The following is an 18,068-nucleotide window of genomic DNA, read 5'->3' on the forward strand; positions in this document are numbered from 1 at the left end:
AATGGAGTTTGGGCATGGGCTGATCTTTGATCCATTGCCTTCCTTTCTCCATGTTCTAACAATACCTTTCCGCTAGCCATTAGCACAACACTGTTACAGCGCCAGCGACTGGGGTTCAAATCCGACGCTGTCTTTAAGGAGTTTGTATGTTTTCCCCAGGGGTTCTGGTATACTCCCACCATCTGAAAACATACTCGGGGTTTTCGGTCAATTGGGTGTGGTTGGGCAGCACGGCTCGTGGGTTGAAAGGGCCTGTTACTGTGCTATATATCTAAAATTTAAAATTAAATTTAAAAAAAAAATTCTGGGATACGATGCAGTTGCCATTTAAAAATTCTGCCACATCTCCACTCCATTTACTTCAGTCTGATTTTTAGACTGATCAGCGTCAACCTCTCCGACCAGCAGTTTCTGTCTCTCCCATAAGCTTTGTTTAATCCCTTTTGATCACTTGCCCTTTAACCTTCTAAATTCCACATTCTAATCTCCTCGAAACTTAATTCAGTCCAGGTATCATTCACTCGGTGCTCCCTCAAAACCAGTATATTCTTCCTGTGCTGTGGTGCATAATAACAGCACCAGCTTTGCTTGACCCACTTGGTTCTTAATGTTCCAGATGCAAGTATTTTTTAATGCCTTTCCATGAAATTATCCATTTATATGGGCACAAAGTCTTTGCATGCCCACTACTGGCTTTTGACGATTTAAAAATACCTGTTCTCTTTTGGATTCAAACTGGGTGAACCCATTTTTCGAATCAGGATTTATTGCCGTGAACCATGTCACAAGATTCTGTTGTTTGGCGGCAGCATTATTGCTACAAATTAAATAAATTAGTGCAAAAGAATAGAAAGTGGTGTTTGCACTTCATTGTTCATTCAGATATCTGATGGTGGCGGGGAAGCAGCTGTTTTTGTAATGTTGGGTGTTCATCTTCAGGATCCTGTCCCTCCTTCCTGATGGTAGCAGTGAGAAGAGGGCATGGCCTGGGTGTTGAGGACCCTTGAGGACCGAGCTACTTTCTTAAGACATTGCCTCCTTTAGGTGTCCTAAGTGGACTGAAGACTGATGTCTATGATATTGCAGGCCGAGTTCACAACTCTCTGTCATCTTTTCCTGGCCAGTGCATTGGCATCTCCATAGCAGACAGTGATGCAACCAGTCAGAATGCTCTCCATGGTCTTCTTCTTTGGCTTGGCTTCACGGACGAAGATTTATGGAGGGGGTAAATGTCCACGTCAGCTGCAGGCTCGTTTGTGGCTGACAAGTCCGATGCGGGACAAGCAGACACGGTTGCAGGGGAAAATTGGTTGGTGTAGAAATTAGCAGGAGTCTTTGGTGACATACCAAATGTCTTCAAACTCCTCATGAAGTATAGATAGCTGCTGGTGAGCCTTCTTCATGATCGCATCGACTTGGAGGCCCCAAGGTAGATATTCAGAGATGTTGACACTCAGGAATTTGAAGCTCTTGACCCTTAATGAGGACTGGTTTGTGTTCTCCTGATTTTCACCCCCCCCCCCCCCCCCCACCACCACCTCTCCTAAAGTTCACACTCAGCTCCTTAATTTTGCTCATGTTGATTGCACTCAACGAGCTGATCAAGCCTTATTCCTGTACGACAATCGTGGTGTCATTGGCAAATTCTGCGCTGGGTGGGTCACGTCTCCAGAATGGAGGACCATCGCCTTCCCAAGAACGTGTTATATGGCAAGCTCTCCACTGGCCACCGTGACAGAGGTGCACCAAAGAAAAGGTACAAGGACTGCCTAAAGAAATCTCTTGGTGCCTGCCACATTGACCACCGCCAGTGGGCTGATAACGCCTCAAACCGTGCATCTTGGCGCCTCACAGTTTGGCGGGCAGCAACCTCCTTTGAAGAAGACCGCAGAGCCCACCTCACTGACAAAAGGCAAAGGAGGAAAAACCCAACACCCAACCCCAACCAACCAATTTTCCCCTGCAGCCGCTGCAACCATGTCTGCCTGTCCCGCATCGGACTTTTCAGCCACAAACGAGCCTGCAGCTGACGTGGACATTTTACCCCCTCCATAAATCTTCGTCCGCGAAGCCAAGCCAAAGAGAAGAGATGGCATTAGATTTTCTGCTTAGCCACACAGTCGTGTGAGGAGCAGTGGGCTAAGAACGCATCCTTGAGGTCCTCCTGTGTTGATACTCAGTGAGGAGAAGACATTATTTCTAATTTGTACTGACTGTGGTCTTCTGATGAGGAAGTCAAGGATTCAGTTGCAGAGGCCCAGTTCTTTTGAGCTTGTCTACCATTACCGAGGGTACGATGGAGCTGAAAGCTGTAGTTGAAGAAAACGTAGCCTGATGTACTGGTTGCTATTTTCTAGGTGATCCAGAGCCAGTGAGATTGCATCTGATGAAGCGATTGTGACAGTAGACAAATTGCATTGAGTCCAGATCTTGGGTACAAGGTTGACTTTGCAATTTAGTTTGCCACAGTTTTGCCCAGGTTCATTTAGTGTAGTGGTTAATGCAATACAGGGCCAACTGATGCTGTAAGGAGTTTGTAAGGAGGCTGTGTCTTGGGTAAACTTGTACCTCTCACTTTGTTAGTTTTAGATTGGTCACAGTGTTCATGCTACCGAAAGAAAATAGACACACACACCGAGAGCAGTTCAATTTATACAAGTCTTTATTACTAAATCTAAAGCTGAATTCACACTACAATATGCAAGCCTTTCCCAATTATACTTATCAATGCCTGGACTGGTCCCAACTGCCAAAGCGAGGCGACGACTTCCCACTTATAGTAGGTTGTCTGGGCTTCTTCACCTCCCTGGACCGGGACGTCGGTTTGGAATCTTGAAGTTCTTCTTCTCGCTGAGAGATGTTGCCAGCTCTTGGAGAGTCTCCAACTTCAGCAGTGGGACCATGGCTTATATTACCCAAAAGTTGTTTACTTCTGATCTTATCTCTTTGAATAAATGATTTAATTATCTTCAAGGTCTCCTGACAGTCTGCGACCAACAAAAGACAACTGCATCTCTTGACCTCATGGTGGAAGTTGGATAATGTCTACTGATTCATATGCATCCCTGGGCCCCATAGTGTAAATTTAGATAATGTCTTCCTATCAACTGCATCCTGGGCCGCATAGTGGAATTGAGATTATGTCTTCTGATCCAACTGCATCCCTTCTTTCATAAGCTAGTCTAAATCTTCCATTACAGTCTGCACGGGTTTCCCATCACATTCCAAATACTGACGAGATTCATAGCATAATTGGTCACATTGGTGTATTTGTGCAGCATGGTCTGGACGGGCCTGTTATCATATTTTAATCATAGGGATAGAGAAACAGGCCCACAGGCCAAAGCTGGTTAATGCTGAACTACATGCCCTCCTGCTTTAGTCCCACTTGCCAACGTTAGACCCGTACATTTTCAATCCCCTTTCTTCCATCTAGTTATCCAAGAGTTTCTTAAAGGAAGCTAATGTCCCTGCTTTCACCACTTTTGAAGCTCTTTCCACGTGCCCACCACCCTCTGAGTGAGGAATGCATCTCTTCTCAATCCCACCCCATAGTTATAAATATGCTCGTTGATATTAGATTCACCTAGTCTGGGAAACAGCCTCACTATTCGTCTTTAGGTAAAAACACAGAAATGCTAGAGGAACTCAGCAGGTCTTGCAGCGTCCATGGGAGGTGAAAGTATTTTTTTTATTACCGACGTTTCGGGCCTGAACTCTTCTGGGCCTGAAACATCGATAATATGTCTTTACCTTCTATGGGTGCTGTGTGACCAGCTGAGTTCCTCCTGCATTTCTGTTTTTATTGCAAGCACAGCATCTGCAGACTTTTGTATTTCGCTTCATTATTCACCATGTCCAGATCCCTTATGGTTTTATAAACCCCAATAAGATCTTCTCTCAACTTGCCCTCGGTTTTGTGCTGACGTATATCCCTTCCTAAAAAAAACAGGCCTAGTTTTACCAGCCTCTTTATGATAACTTCCCTAATTCTGGCAAAAACTTCATAAAACTGCTTCTCCACTGTGAGAAACAGAGGTACCTTCACAGAAATTGCTCGAAACAAAAATTGAGAACAAAGAACATTTATTATACAACAATGCAAAGTTGGGTGCTTCCCCTTACCCTGGGAATACCCACATACTGGGGCTCACCCAACTTTTATACAGTTTATTTCAGTATAGAAGTACCCCCCCCCCCCCCCCCCCCCCCCTAACATTCTTCTGCCTCCTGGATAAGTTTGGCATTAGGCAATCCTGTCTGCCTATGTGCTGTTTCTGTGAACTTGGAGGACCAGGGGGTATCCTGGTCTGTGTCCCATCATGTCATTGTCCTTATTCACCTGCCTTTGTCCTTATTCACACCTTCCCAACCGTCAGTTACTTACTAATTCTTATATGCAGAACTTGCTTAATTCTGTCTAATTACATATGGGGAACTAAGGCTAGAAGATATCTTATTCAGACTAACTTTACTTCCTACTTCCTACATTCTATTATCTACCCTTATCCTATTCATACTGGCTTTATTCATTACACATATATCCAGACTCAGATTGAGTAGCTCACGGGCAAGTTGCTCTTGTGTCTTGGTGTGAGCTTTCAGGCGCCTCAATCTGAGGCGCCTGAAAGCTCACACCAAGACACAAGAGAAACTTGTCCGTGAACTACTCTTTGCAGACGATGCCGCTTTAGTTGCCCATTCAGAGCCAGTTCTTCAGCGCTTGACGTCCTGTTTTGCGGAAACTGCCAAAATGTTTGGCCTGGAAGTCAGCCTGAAGAAAACTGAGGTCCTCCATCAGCCAGCTCCCCACCATGACTACCAGCCCCCCAACATCTCCATCGGGCACACAAAACTCAAAACGGTCAACCAGTTTACCTATCTCGGCTGCACCATTTCATTGGATGCAAGGATCGACAACGAGATAGACAACAGTCTCGCCATGGCAAATAGCGCCTTTGGAAGACTACACAAAAGAGTCTGGAAAAACAACCAACTGAAAAACCGCACAAAGATAAGCGTATACAGAGCCGTTGTCATACCCACACTCCTGTTCGGCTCCGAATCATGGGTCCTCTACCGGCATCACCTACGGCTCCTAGAACGCTTCCACCAGCGTTGTCTCCGCTCCATCCTCAACATTCATTGGAGCGACTTCATCCCTAACATCGAAGTACTCGAGATGGCAGAGGCCGACAGCATCGAATCCACGCTGTTGAAGATCCAACTGCGCTGGGTAGGTCACGTCTCCAGAATGGAGGACCGTTGCCTCCCCAAGATCGTGTTATATGGCGAGCTCTCCACTGGCCATCGTGTCAGAGGTGCACCAAAGAAGAGGTACAAGGACTGCCTAAAGAAATCTCTTGGTGCCTGCCACATTGACCACCACCAGTGGGCTGATATCGCCTCAAAACGTGCATCTTGGTGCCTCACAGTTCGGCGGGCAGCAGCCTCCTTTGAAGAAGACCGCAGAGCCCACCTCACTGACAAAAGACAAAGGAGGAAAAACCCAACACCCAACCCCAACCAACCAATTTTCCCCTGCAACCACTGCAACCGTGTCTCCCTGTCCCGCATCGGACTTGTCAGCCACAAATGAGCCTGCAGCTGACGTGGACATTTACCCCTCCATAAATCTTCGTCCGCGGAGCCAAGCCAAAGAAGATATCCATATTAGCTTTCTTCATCTCTCATATTTTCATATTTGTTTTACTCATCTCTCACATACACACAGCACACTTATTGGAAATCTTGAACGAGCAGCTTTTTGTCCAGTCACTCAGCTGGTTAATAAACATAGTGAACAATTACATCTTCAACAATTGCAGATCTTTTTGGGATACCTCTGATCATGTCCTGCCAATTTGACATGTCCATATTTAAAACTCCACTTCCAACAGCTAAGTTGACCTTTGAATTAGACTATTAAGTGGATTTCTGTTCCATACTGTAGGTTTTTGGACTTCTGTTGCATACTGTAGGTTTTGTAGTTAAGTCTCTGATCAGCTTTATAAAATGGGGTCCAATATGGGAGAACATGAGGTCAGCAGAATTTTGTGTGAGCTGAAGGTGAAGTGCATGGATAGCAGGGAGTTTCAGGAAGGAAGTGGCAGAAACTGGCAGCTCCATTAATGAGCCATTCAGCAGCTCGTGAACTGAAGTGAGCGATGTTACCGAGCAGCAGTTAGGTGCTTTATGGTGAAGGCTTGAGATTGTAGTCTTGATTGTAGAGCATTACAGCACAGTACAGGCCCTTTGGTCCAAGATGCTTTGCCGACCTATATAAGCCAATTTAACAATCAAAGCTCGCCATTCTCAACCTTTTTTTTGGTTATAGCCCCTTTAGGACTGCTCAAAGCTTAAGGGACCCTTAGCTGTGAAGAATTTTTGGATGCTTCCGTGCTTCTCTCTTACGGACTTTTAAAAAAAACATTAAAATTATCGATGTTACGTGAGGTAAAAGAAAACTAGACATTTACTTGATTGCGAATGGCTGAATAAACTTTCCCTACCTCACACCAATGTTCCCTCTAAGCTGCGCACGTGAACAAAACAGACCATATGCAAGCGCACAGCTGAGGCGGAACACTGCCTCACACCCCTAACAGGTCTAAGAGTCTTTTAAATGTCCTTATTGCACCAGCCACAATGCATTCCAGTCCCCCTCTACCCTCTGACGTCTCCCCAAAACCTTGCTCTGCTTGCAGATGTCCTCTGGCGCTTGCTCGCAGATGTCCTCTGGCCCTTGACAGAGACACTCAGGTATTGGATATCTGGCCTTTGATGGAGACCTCAGTTCCGAAACGTTGGTTATGCATCTGAGCTTCTCCAGCAGTTTTGTGCATTAAGCTCGAAGCCAAAACGTTTCTGGAGCATATGGAGATGAATGGATATGTTTGCATCTGTACATTGTCATCTTCAGGGCACAATGAAAGCCTTGCTTCTGGCAGCTTCCTATTGAGCAAAACATCCTGACAACAATTAAGATGCGCCAAAAAGGAAAAAAAAACAAAAAGAAAGTAAACAATACATATTCCTACAGTTGGCCACTAGTCTGCAAAAGTGTCTTGTAAGTAGTACATATCGACTGTTGGCGGTCCGGCCATGCGGGTGGACTGACTGTTGGTGGTCCTGCAGTTTAATGGTTTGGGTAATGCAAAAGAAGCTTAAGAACTAGGAGTAGGAGTCGGCCATTTCCACCATTCATTAAAATCATGGCCGAATTGGCCGTGGACCCAGCCTTACCTACCTGTGCTCCATAACCCTTAATTCTCCTATTCTTCAAAAATCCATCTATTAAATGAATTTCATGAGGCAGTCTTTACTCCTTCCTTGCCCAGAGAATTTCACAGGAGAAGCAGTTCTTTCTTATTCCTGAAATGGATTTAGTTTGGCTGTCATGGACAAGAGTTGAAGGGCCTGTTTCTGTGCTGTTCCCCACAACTTGCTGAAGAAGGAGCATTTTAACTGCTGGAGTTTCATTGAGTAATGCAAGCTGAACAGAAAAGTCTGTCCTGTCAATTTAACTAGCAATATCAAATGGAATGGCAAGATGAGGCTGGGCTTGGCAGAATCAGTCTTTTGTCAGTTAAAGCCTGCCAGGAGCCAGATGGTTTACATAAAAATGCTGGAGAAACTCAGCAGGTTGTGTAGTGTTCTGTATGTAGCAAAGATAAAGGTTACATAACCAACGTTTCGGGCCTGAGCTAAAAGGAGGCAGACACTTGACTACGTGGTGGTGGGGGGTGAGGTGGGGGAATGGGAGGTGGGTGAGAGGAGAGGGGGGGTGATAGGAGGGGCGGGGAGAGAGGTGCGGCGGAGAGGGGAGAAGCGGAGAGAGGAGAGGTGGGGAGAAGAGAGGCATGTGGGGGGAGGAGAGGCAGAGGAAGAACACAGGCAAGATGTCAGGTGGATAGGGGTTGGAGGGCACAAGAGCTGGGAAGTTCTGGTCGAGGGGATAGCTCTGAATGGTGATGGGGGGATCAGGAGGAGAAATGGAAGTCATATGGGGGAGGTAGAGGGTGGAGATGGCACTTAGAAGAGATCAAAGAGTTTCCCTTTCACCGGCTCACAGGGGGACTGCAGATGCTAGAATCTGGAGCAAAATATAAGATGTTGAAGGAACTCTGCGTCAGGTGCTGTCTGTTGAGGAAAATGAAAAGTTACATTTTGGGCTGAAACTGTATCTGCATCCCTTCATGCTATTAATACTTCTACTTGTCTGTCTGTCAATTTGGTTGGCTCTCCAACATGACGCAGCATTTTTCTTAAATGAAGCCCAGTCATTACAGTTGTAGAGGCAGTGGATAATCAATGCATTGTTGCCTTTCGTATTTTCCCAGTACTTTAAGACAGCTGTAACCGTGAGCTTGCCGTTGAATGATTTGTATTGCAGATTTGGTCACATGAGCTGCATCTTGTTAGTCTCTGGATTTCTCTAATTCACTAGAGGGAAACAAATGAACATGTTTGTGCTGCAGTAGCGATGTTAACACGTCACGCTCTGCCCCAGAGCTTTAATCCATCCATATGGCTCATTGATGTGATAAACCACAGATTCAAACTTTTATTTGGTTTCATTTTCATTTGATTTCCATATTCTGTGAGAATGAAAGTAAATTTCAAGGAAAAGGATGTTTTTCTGACTGTACTTTCTGAAGCACCTATCTGTGTGGTAACCTGTTCACTCCATCAGGTGTGTTGAATAACAAATATTAGTGCAGGAAAGGGTTTGACAGGGATTTTGCCTTCATGAAACTTTGGCAGCTAGCCATAAGATCAAAGGAAGTACGTATTTGACTGTTGCCTTCTGATCAAGGAGAGTCGAGATAGTTTTGTGCATGGGAAATTGTCTTGTGAGTTTGATTATTAACATAACATATAACATAACATAACAATTACAGCACGGAAACAGGCCATTAGGCCCTTCTAGTCCGCACCGAACCAAACACCCCTCTCTAGTCCCACCTCCCTGCACAATGCCCATAACCCTCCATCTTCTTCTCATCCATATACCTGTCCAACCTTTTCTTAAATAATACAATTGACTCCGCCGCCACTATTTCTCCCGGAAGCTCATTCCACACGGCTACCACTCTCTGAGTAAAGAAGTTCCCCCTCATGTTACCTCTAAACCTCTGCCCCTTAATTCTTAACTCATGTCCTCTTGTTTTAATCTTTCCTCCTCTTAACGGAAATAGTCTATCCACATCCACTCTGTCTATCCCTTTCATAATCTTAAATACTTCTATCAAATCCCCTCTCAACCTTCTACGCTCCAAAGAATAAAGACCTAATCTGTCCAATCTCTCCCTGTACTCTAGATGCTTAAACCCAGGTAACATTCTGGTAAACCTTCTCTGCACTCTCTCCACTCTGTTTATATCCTTCCTATAATTAGGCGACCAGAACTGCACACAGAACTCCAAATTAGGCCGCACCAACGTCTTATACAATCTCAACATCACCTCCCAACTCCTATATTCCATGCAATGATTGATAAAGGCCAGCATACTAAAAGCCTTCTTCACCACCCTATTTACGTGAGTTTCTACCTTCAGGGAACGATGTACCGTTACTCCTAAATCTTTCTGCTCTTCTGTATTCCTCAATGCTCTCCCATTTACCACATATGTCCTATTCTGATTCTTCTTACCAAAATGAAGCACCTCACACTTATCAGCATTAAATTCCATCTGCCATTTTTTCAGCCCACTTTTCTAAGCAGCCCAAATCCCTCTGCAATCCTTGAAAACCTTCTTCATTATCCACTATTCCACCTATCTTAGTATCGTCTGCATATTTACTAATCCAATTCACCACCCCATCATCTAGATCATTAATGTATATAACGAACAACAATGGGCCCAATACAGATCCTTGAGGCACACCACTGGTCACCGGCCTCCAACCTGACAGACAATTATCCACTACCACTCTCTGGCCTCTCCCTTTCAGCCAATGTTCAATCCATTTGACTATCTAAAAATTTATACCTAAAGACTGCATCTTCCTAACTAACCTTCCATGTGGTACCTTATCAAAGGCCTTACTGAAGTCCATATAGACAACATCCACTGCGCTACCCTCATCCACATTCCTAGTCACCTCTTCAAAAAATTCAATCAGATTGGTCAAACATGACCTTCCTCCCACAAATCCATGTTGAGTGCTCCTGATCAGACCCTGTCTATCCAGATGTTTGTAAGTACTATCTCTAAGAATTTTCTCCATTAATTTACCTACCACAGACGTCAAACTTACAGGCCGATAGTTGCCAGGCTTCCTCCTTGAACCCTTTTTAAATAACGGAACCACATGCGCAATGCGCCAATCCTCCGGCACTATCCCCATATCTAATGACATTTGGAAAATTACCGCCAGAGCCTCTGCTATTTCCTCCTTCACTTCTCTCAATGTCCTGGGGAAGATCCCACCTGGTCCCGGAGACTTATCCACCTTTATATTCTTCAAAAGCCTTAAAACTACACCTTTTGTAATCTCTATATTCCCCATATTTACCCAATTTGCTTTTTTTATCTCACATCTCCCAATATCCTTCTCCTTAGTGAATACCGAAGAAAAGAAACTGTTCAATATCTCCCCCATTTCTCTAGGCTCCACACACAGTTTTCCACTCTGATTTTCTAAGGGACCAATTTTGTCTCTAGCTTTCCTCTTACCATTAACATATTGGTAGAACTCTTTTGGATTAGTTTTCACCCTGCTTGCCATAGTTTCCTCGTACCTTCTTTTAGCTTTCCTAATTCCTCTCTTAAGATTCCTCTTACATTCAATGTATCTTTCAAACATCTCCTTAACTCCATGCTTCTTATATCTAATGTAGGCCTCCCTTTTTCTTCGAACCAAGTTTCCAATATTCCTTGAAAACCACGGCTCTCTCAAACCTTTTGCCCCTCCTTTTAACCTAACAGGAACATAAAGCTTTTGCACTCTCAAAATCTGATCTTTAAAAGACTTCCATCTCTCTACTACATCCTGCCCATAAAACAAATTGTCCCAATGCACACCCTGCAAGTCCTTTCGCATCTCCTCAAATCTAGCTTTTCCCCAATCAAAAACCTCAACCCTTGGCCCTGACTTCTCTCTTTCCATCTTTGAAAAGGTAAATGCTAGGCATGGAGGTAAATCTGATTGCTTTGCCATCATGAACCACTGTAGTGACCTGTTTGTAAAGACATTGTCTCTTGTTTATAACCAATACCCCAATGGTTCATGGTCTCTTCGCACTCAGAACACTTTAAATGTTGGGGCAGCTTTGTGACTGTCTGGAGTTGGTGGGCTGGGCAATGTTCAAGACTTGTCAGTAGACAAATGAATTTGCCACAGTGGTCACTGTCTTATCAGGAAATGCGTGGACAAGTGTGTTCCGACTGAGACTATCCGGGTGTATCCTAATCAGAACCCATGGATTAACCAAGAGATCTGCGATCTGTTGAAGACAGATTGTGGTGTTTAGGAGTGGGGATTCAGAAATACACAGAAGGGCCAGGCAGGTACAACCTCTGGGAAGCCATCACAAATGCACAGACAATTCCGGACCAAGATAGCATCTCAGACAGATGCTCGACAGTGCATCATTACATCCTACAAGGAGAAACAAGGCAGAACCATCAATTGCGATACATCACTTCAGGATGAGCTCAGCGAAAACTATCAAGAATCCTCGCGAGCCCCCAGACCCTCCGGCGACTGTGCTCCCAGTCTCTGAAGCTGTGACAAGAACCTCAGTAGGGTCAATCGTCATATAGCATCCTGCCATGTCAAACCACGTGTGAAGCAACTGGCTGGAGTTCTTGCAGACGTTCAGTGCAAAATCAATCCACGATTTCCCTGATGACACCACAGATTGTTGGTGAATAAGTGGAAATGGTGAGTCAGATTAAAGGATGTAGATGCTGGAACAACAATATTGCTCTCAAGTAAATGTAAAAACACAACGTTGGAGAAACTCAGCAGGTCAAGCAGTGTCCTTTATATAGCAAAGGTACAAATAGATTAACGACATTTCAGGCTTGAGCCCTTCATCAAGGTAGAAAAAATGTCGGTAGGCGTCTGAACAAAAGAGTAGGGGGTGTGGTCAGAAAGGCAGGAGGTGATAGGTGGAGAAGGGAGGGAGGGTCAGCAGCGATCATGTGGAGTAGGAATGGCTGGATGAAGGGGGGGAGGAAAGGGGAAGAGAAGTGGGGAGGGGAAAAGGAGAGCAAGCTTCTGGAAAAATCGATGTTAATGTCATCTGTCTGGAGAGAGCCCAGATGGAAAATCAGGTGTTGTTTATACAATTTGCAGGTGGTCTTATGAGACAGTACTTAAGGCCATGGATAAACATGTGAGCCTGACACAGAACTGAAATGGTTGGCTACTGGGACGCCTCTGTCACTGGAGCAGACTGAGTGAAGGTGCTCAGTGAAACAATCTCCCAATCTGCGCCCAGTCTCTCTGATGAAGAGGAGGCCACAAAGGGAGCACTGGATGCAGTACATCAATCCTGTGGATACACAAGTGAAGTGTTGCTTCCCTTGTTAGGCCCTGTTTGGGGCCCCAGACCGTGGTGAGGGGGGAAGTTAGGACGCGTGTTGCACCTCTTGCAGCTCTCACCCCCACCCTCTCCATTCTGAGAGCTATCCCCTCTACTGGAGGGAGGGAAGATGTGTCTGGTGGTGGGATCCAGTTGTAAGTGCTGGAAATTCAGGAGGGTAATGTGTTGGATGCGGAGCCTGAGGTGGTAGGTGAAGATGAGGGGGGATTCTATGTTTGTTGCGTCTGGGGGCAGAGGGGGCCAGGGCAAATGAGCAGGAAATGGAGGAGATGTGGGTGAGAGCTGAGTTGATGGTGGTAGAGAGGAAACCAATTTTGTGGAAGAAGGGATTTTGGAAGATCTTGACTGGAAGACCTCATCTTGGGAACAGATGCCACAAAGATGGAGAAATTGAGAGAAGGGGATATTGCTCAACCTTATTCAGCCCAAGGAGCTTTTGGTGGACTTTAGGAAGGGAAGGCTGAGGGACCATGCACCTGTCTGCATTGATGGGAGGGAGGTGGAGAGGGTCAGAACCTTCAAGTTCTTGGAACTCCATATCACAGAAGATCTCTCCGGGAGCCAGCACATTGAGGCAACCGTGGAGAAGACACACCAGCACCTCTAGTCCGAGGAGATTTGGCATGTCGTCAGATACTCTATCGGACTTCTGTGGAAAGTATACTGACTGGTTGTATCATGGCCTGGTTTGGATCTTCGACTGCCCAGCAACACAAAAGGCGACAGAAGGTAGCAAACACAGCCAGGCCCATCAGAGGCTCCGACCTCCCACCCATTGCAGAAATTGATGTGAGGCGCTGCCTCAAGAATGCACCCAATATCATGAAGGACCCAATCACAACCTCTTCTCACTGCTGCCAACAGGCAGAAGGTACAGCCCCTCTGGGTTCAAGAACAGTTTCTTTCCAACAGCTATCAGACTCTTCAACCCCCATTGTTATACTAATCATGGATTATCAGTACCATTGCAAGTCACTTTTGCGCTAGGATTCCTGTGAATATTTATTTACTATATCTTTAAATTTGATTAGTTAACAATTATAGTTTTTTTTCTTTGTGTACTCCTCTACTGCAGCAAGAAAGAATTTAAGGAATGTGTACATTGTACAGTGTGCTTAACAATATAAATATTCCTTCATTTACTATGGGATCCCCCACAAACCCACGGAATGGCAAGCAATTGCAGCACATTGCCATGCAGAAGGACTTAATAGTATTGTGCATGAATCACAAAAGATTGGTTTGCAAGTGCAGTAGGCCATGAAGAAGTCAAATGGAATGTTGGATAGATTTCTACATAGTAGGGGAATTGAGAAATATATGGGGGAAACCCAGGTAGATGGAGATGAGCCTATCATCAGATCAACCATGATCTCATTGAATGGCGGGACAGGCTTGATGGGCCGGATGGTCTACTGCTGCTCCTATTTCTTATTATTATAGACCCTCAGTGGGGTCTGGGGAAGGAGTGGGGCCGGGTGCTAGCAAGCTCAGACCTATTCCCAGATTACTGAACAGATTTGTTCAGCTTTGGTGGAAAAATGTTTTGAGAATTTACATTTAATTTTTTTCATCAAATTTTCAACCCTTGTTAATCATTCATTTTATACATTATTAATATTTTTCTTATTAATCATTCATTGCCGCTGCAAACCACCTGTAATAAATACAGGGGCCGTCACTGGTCCATGGACCACAGTTGAAAAATACCACTATAATTCAGATACAGTTTGTTGATTTAATCAATAGTTCCTGCTTGACATCTAAATTTCCAGTGATTGTTCCGTTTCCCCCCCATCCCCAAAAAAAGCATAATATTAGGAGATTACAGGGGGTGGAATCTGGAGCAAAAAATCAGCTGTGGAGGAATTCAGCAGGTCGAGGAGCATTGGTGGGAGAAAACGAACGTTCAGCATTTCAGGTCAGAGCTCTTCCTCAAGACGGGGGTGGGGGGGGGGGGGAGGCGGGAATGCTGTCCTCTCAATCCTGATGAAGGATTCAGGCCCGTGTTAACCATTTTTTTTTCCATCCTACCAATGCTGCTCTCACCCGCTGAGTTCCCCCACAGATTCTTCATGTTTCCACTGAGGTTGGGTGTGATTTTTAAAAACTGGAGGTCATGGGTTAAGGGCAGAGAGTGGTGGGAGTGTGGAATGAGCTGCCTGCTGAACTGGTAAATGCAGGCTGTTTTGACATTGAACTTTGGACTCCATGTCCCACTTTTCTGGGACAGCCAACAAGTGCATTCCCTCCCATGTCCCAGTTTTCCATGACCCAACCATGTACTATACTTCAATACCATAAAGGTTTACCCCGAGACCCAGTCTGGAGAATATATGATGAAAATTTAAAAATGGACTGAGTCCATTAAGAAAATATTGGACAGGAACATGGATTAAGGACAGAGAGGGGGTGGGAGTGTGGAATGGGCTGCCAACTGGTAAAATGCAGGATCAATTTTGACATTTCATTGTTTGGATTCCGTGTGCAGAAGAATAGTTTGGCACAGTTGAGAAGGGCTGAAGGGCCTGCCTCTGTGCTGTTGTGTCCCATAACATCTTCCTTTTTAATGCAATTTATGTTATTTCTTTCTGTGAGTTTAGTTTACAGTTACCAGTAATTAGAAATTCTACCTAGCTCACAGAAAAATAATTCATATTTGTATATGATGTCATGTGTATACTCTGACAATAAACTTGAACTCTGTGAGGTAATTAGATTCTTCTTCTCATTTTGTAGGTGAAGGATAAGGATTGTATTCCTGATGATGTCCCAAGAGAAGGCCTACCTCGTCACAGGGAATCTACAGCAGCCTCCATATCCACATAACGAGATGTCGTATGGAAATGAACATTACCCACCACAGCCCCCACCCTATGGGCAGCCACCCTTCCCTCAGGTTAACTACGGGCAGCCCGCGTATCCTCCAGACAACTTCGGACAGCCTCCGTTTCCAGTGGCTGGTTACGGGCAGCCGGCCTTTCCGCATGCTGCTTACGGCCAGCCTGGCTTGCCCCAAGGGTCGATTGGAGAGCCGCCACAGCCAATGTATCCACAGGGACCGTTCCAGCAGCCACCCATGCCTCCATCTCCAATGATGCATTCCAACGGTAAGGCGATTTAAATATTGTTGCTATTCTAACCTTTTCCATTTAGGGCCTTGATCCACGTTGTTCTGGAGTGCAATTTCTAGTTTTCTGCCATGGCTCATTTTGATGGATCAGACTGTCTTTGTTTGAAGTATAAATGTCTACGTGTGAAAAAGCAGGAGGGGAGGGAAGATTTTTGGATAATGGAACACAGTGAGTCCAGCATCTGTCAATGTTTAGAGTGAAGGAGGAGGAGGTGGTGGTGATGAAATTGAAAACGAGGCACTGAAATAATTAATGCATGAATCACAGTTTAAAAAGGATGTTCAGTTTGAGTTTATTTGTCACATCAACTAACAAGTTGATTCTAACATTCATACGGCTGTACAAAGAGTAAGATCACAGGTAGAGTATTGCAGTGAAAAACATAAATTAGTACCAAGCAAGGGCAGCTTGAGCTTGCTGTTATGGGGTTCATTCAGGAACCTGATGGCTGCGAAGAAGAAACTCTCTTTAAGCCTTTTGGTGTGCAGTTTCACATCTTGAACATTCTCCCTGATGGGAGGAGGGGGAAGAGATTGTGCCTGTGGTGTGATGGGTCCTTTCCTAGGCAGCAGGAGTTGTTGATGGAGGGGAGGGAGGTTTGTGTTTGCATGATATTCTGAGCAGCATTCACCACCTTCTGCAGCTTTTTCCGATCTTCCGGCCGACGCTGTGATACATCCAGAAAGTGTGTTCTTGATGGTGCACTGTAGAAGTTGTTGAGGGGCAAGGAGGACATGCTGAACTTGGTCTTCTGAGAAATTACACGTGTTGGTGTGCTTCCTTGACCACCATATAAACATGGTTGATGTAATTTTGTAAATGTATGATGCGTTACTTGATAGAGGAATTAGGGGATATGGGGAGAAGGCAGGTAGGTGGAGTTAGGTCATAAATTAGATCAGCCATGATCGTATTGAATGGCGGAGCAGGCTCGATGGGCCATTTTTGCCCTACTCCTGTTCCTACGTCCTATGTTCCTATGTTCTGGATTGCTGTGTGAAAAAGAGGAGAAAACGTGTCTATAAATTCTCAGAAATGGATTTCTACTGTAACTTGGAGGATTGTATTATTGTTTAAATTTGGATAAAGTGTTAAATCTGGTGGCTACAGTCATCCTAACCTTGGGATGGCATGGTTAGCGTAGTGGTTAGCGCATGGCTATTTCATTGCCAGCAACCTGGGTTCGAATCCAGGTCTGCAGGGGTTTCCTCCAGGTGCTCTGGTTTCCTCCCACCCTTCAAAGGATTAATTGGGAGAAGCGGAAAGAGCAGCAGTCAGTGCTGTGTCGGTAATGGAGATTCTTGTGGGATTGTAGGCCTGTCTTGTTTGTGCCGAACTATTTTTAAGCCTGATCCCATTGACCTGCACCCAGACCTTAGCCCTCCATACCCCTGCCACCGTCTTCTCTTAAGTTATTATATAAAAAAAATTCCAGGCCACAGGACTACGCGCTGAGGGACTCACTGAGACTTGGTGCAGCCAACGCAAAGACATTGTGGGAACGACCACAGTCAAGAGCCCTTCCATCACTGGCATTGAGGGGCTGAGAATGAAGGAAAGTCCTTCAAACAACAGAGGAATGGAGTAATGACAAGGTGCCACAGTGGTGGCAATAATGTAAATTAGCCATTCTCAATCTTATTTTAGTTATGACCCTCTTCCCTGTAAAGGAGTCACATTTAATTGGTTCCTTCTGTACTTCCCTTATACACCTTGCCCTGCCATTAAGTATTTCCATCCATGGCCCCCTCCTTAAATGTGCTGTGGCTCCCATTGAGAATGGCTGGTATAAGAAGAGAGGACATACAACAATGCACGTTGATGGGAATGTATGGACATAACATGAAGGATGCAAAGAGGCTTCATATGGGTTTTCTTTTTCTTTTTCGTAAATAATTTATTAGAACCATAGAACATTACAGCACAGAAACAGCACATCCCACTGACCTTCACCCAGTCCATAGACCTCCATAACCCTCCCATTCATGTACCTGGAAAAATTCCTCTTAAATGTTAAAATTGAGCTCACATTCACCACCTCACATTCACCACCTCACACTCTGTGAAGAAGTTCTCCTAAACTTTTCCCCTTTCACCCTTAACCTTTGTCCTCTGGTTTATGTCTAACTTGCCTTTGGAGGAAAATGCTTATCTGTATTTACTCTGTCAATCCCCCACATAATTTTAAATACCTCTATCAAATTTCCCCTCATTCTTCTCTGCTCCAGGGAATAAAGTCCTAATCTGTTTCACCTTTCCTGAAACCCTGATCCTAAAGTCTGAGCAATATCCTAGTTAATCTTCTCTGCCCTCTTTCTATCTTATTGATACCTTTCCTGTAGTTCGGTGACCAAAACTGCACACAATTCTCCAAA

The 18,068-nt window shown here is 44.9% G+C and overlaps 1 protein-coding gene across 4 annotated transcripts in view; it reads left to right on the forward strand.

Moving 5' to 3' along the window:
* LOC138751961 (protein lifeguard 1-like) overlaps positions 1-18,068 on the forward strand; it is an 81,638-nt gene that overhangs the window by 40,504 nt on the left and 23,066 nt on the right. For 3 of the 4 annotated variants that reach the window (XM_069914989.1, XM_069914988.1, XM_069914990.1), the window contains one exon: positions 15,299-15,669. In XM_069914989.1, the coding sequence (XP_069771090.1) occupies positions 15,324-15,669 (346 nt within the window). In that variant the 5' untranslated portion in view covers positions 15,299-15,323. Of the gene's footprint in view, positions 1-14,440; positions 14,481-15,298; positions 15,670-18,068 lie in introns of those variants that run through there. The other variant, XM_069914992.1, reaches the window with a different exon arrangement.

Source organism: Narcine bancroftii, chromosome 1 (assembly GCF_036971445.1).
Source record: "Narcine bancroftii isolate sNarBan1 chromosome 1, sNarBan1.hap1, whole genome shotgun sequence".
In the NCBI taxonomy this organism is placed as follows: Eukaryota; Metazoa; Chordata; class Chondrichthyes; order Torpediniformes; family Narcinidae; genus Narcine; species Narcine bancroftii.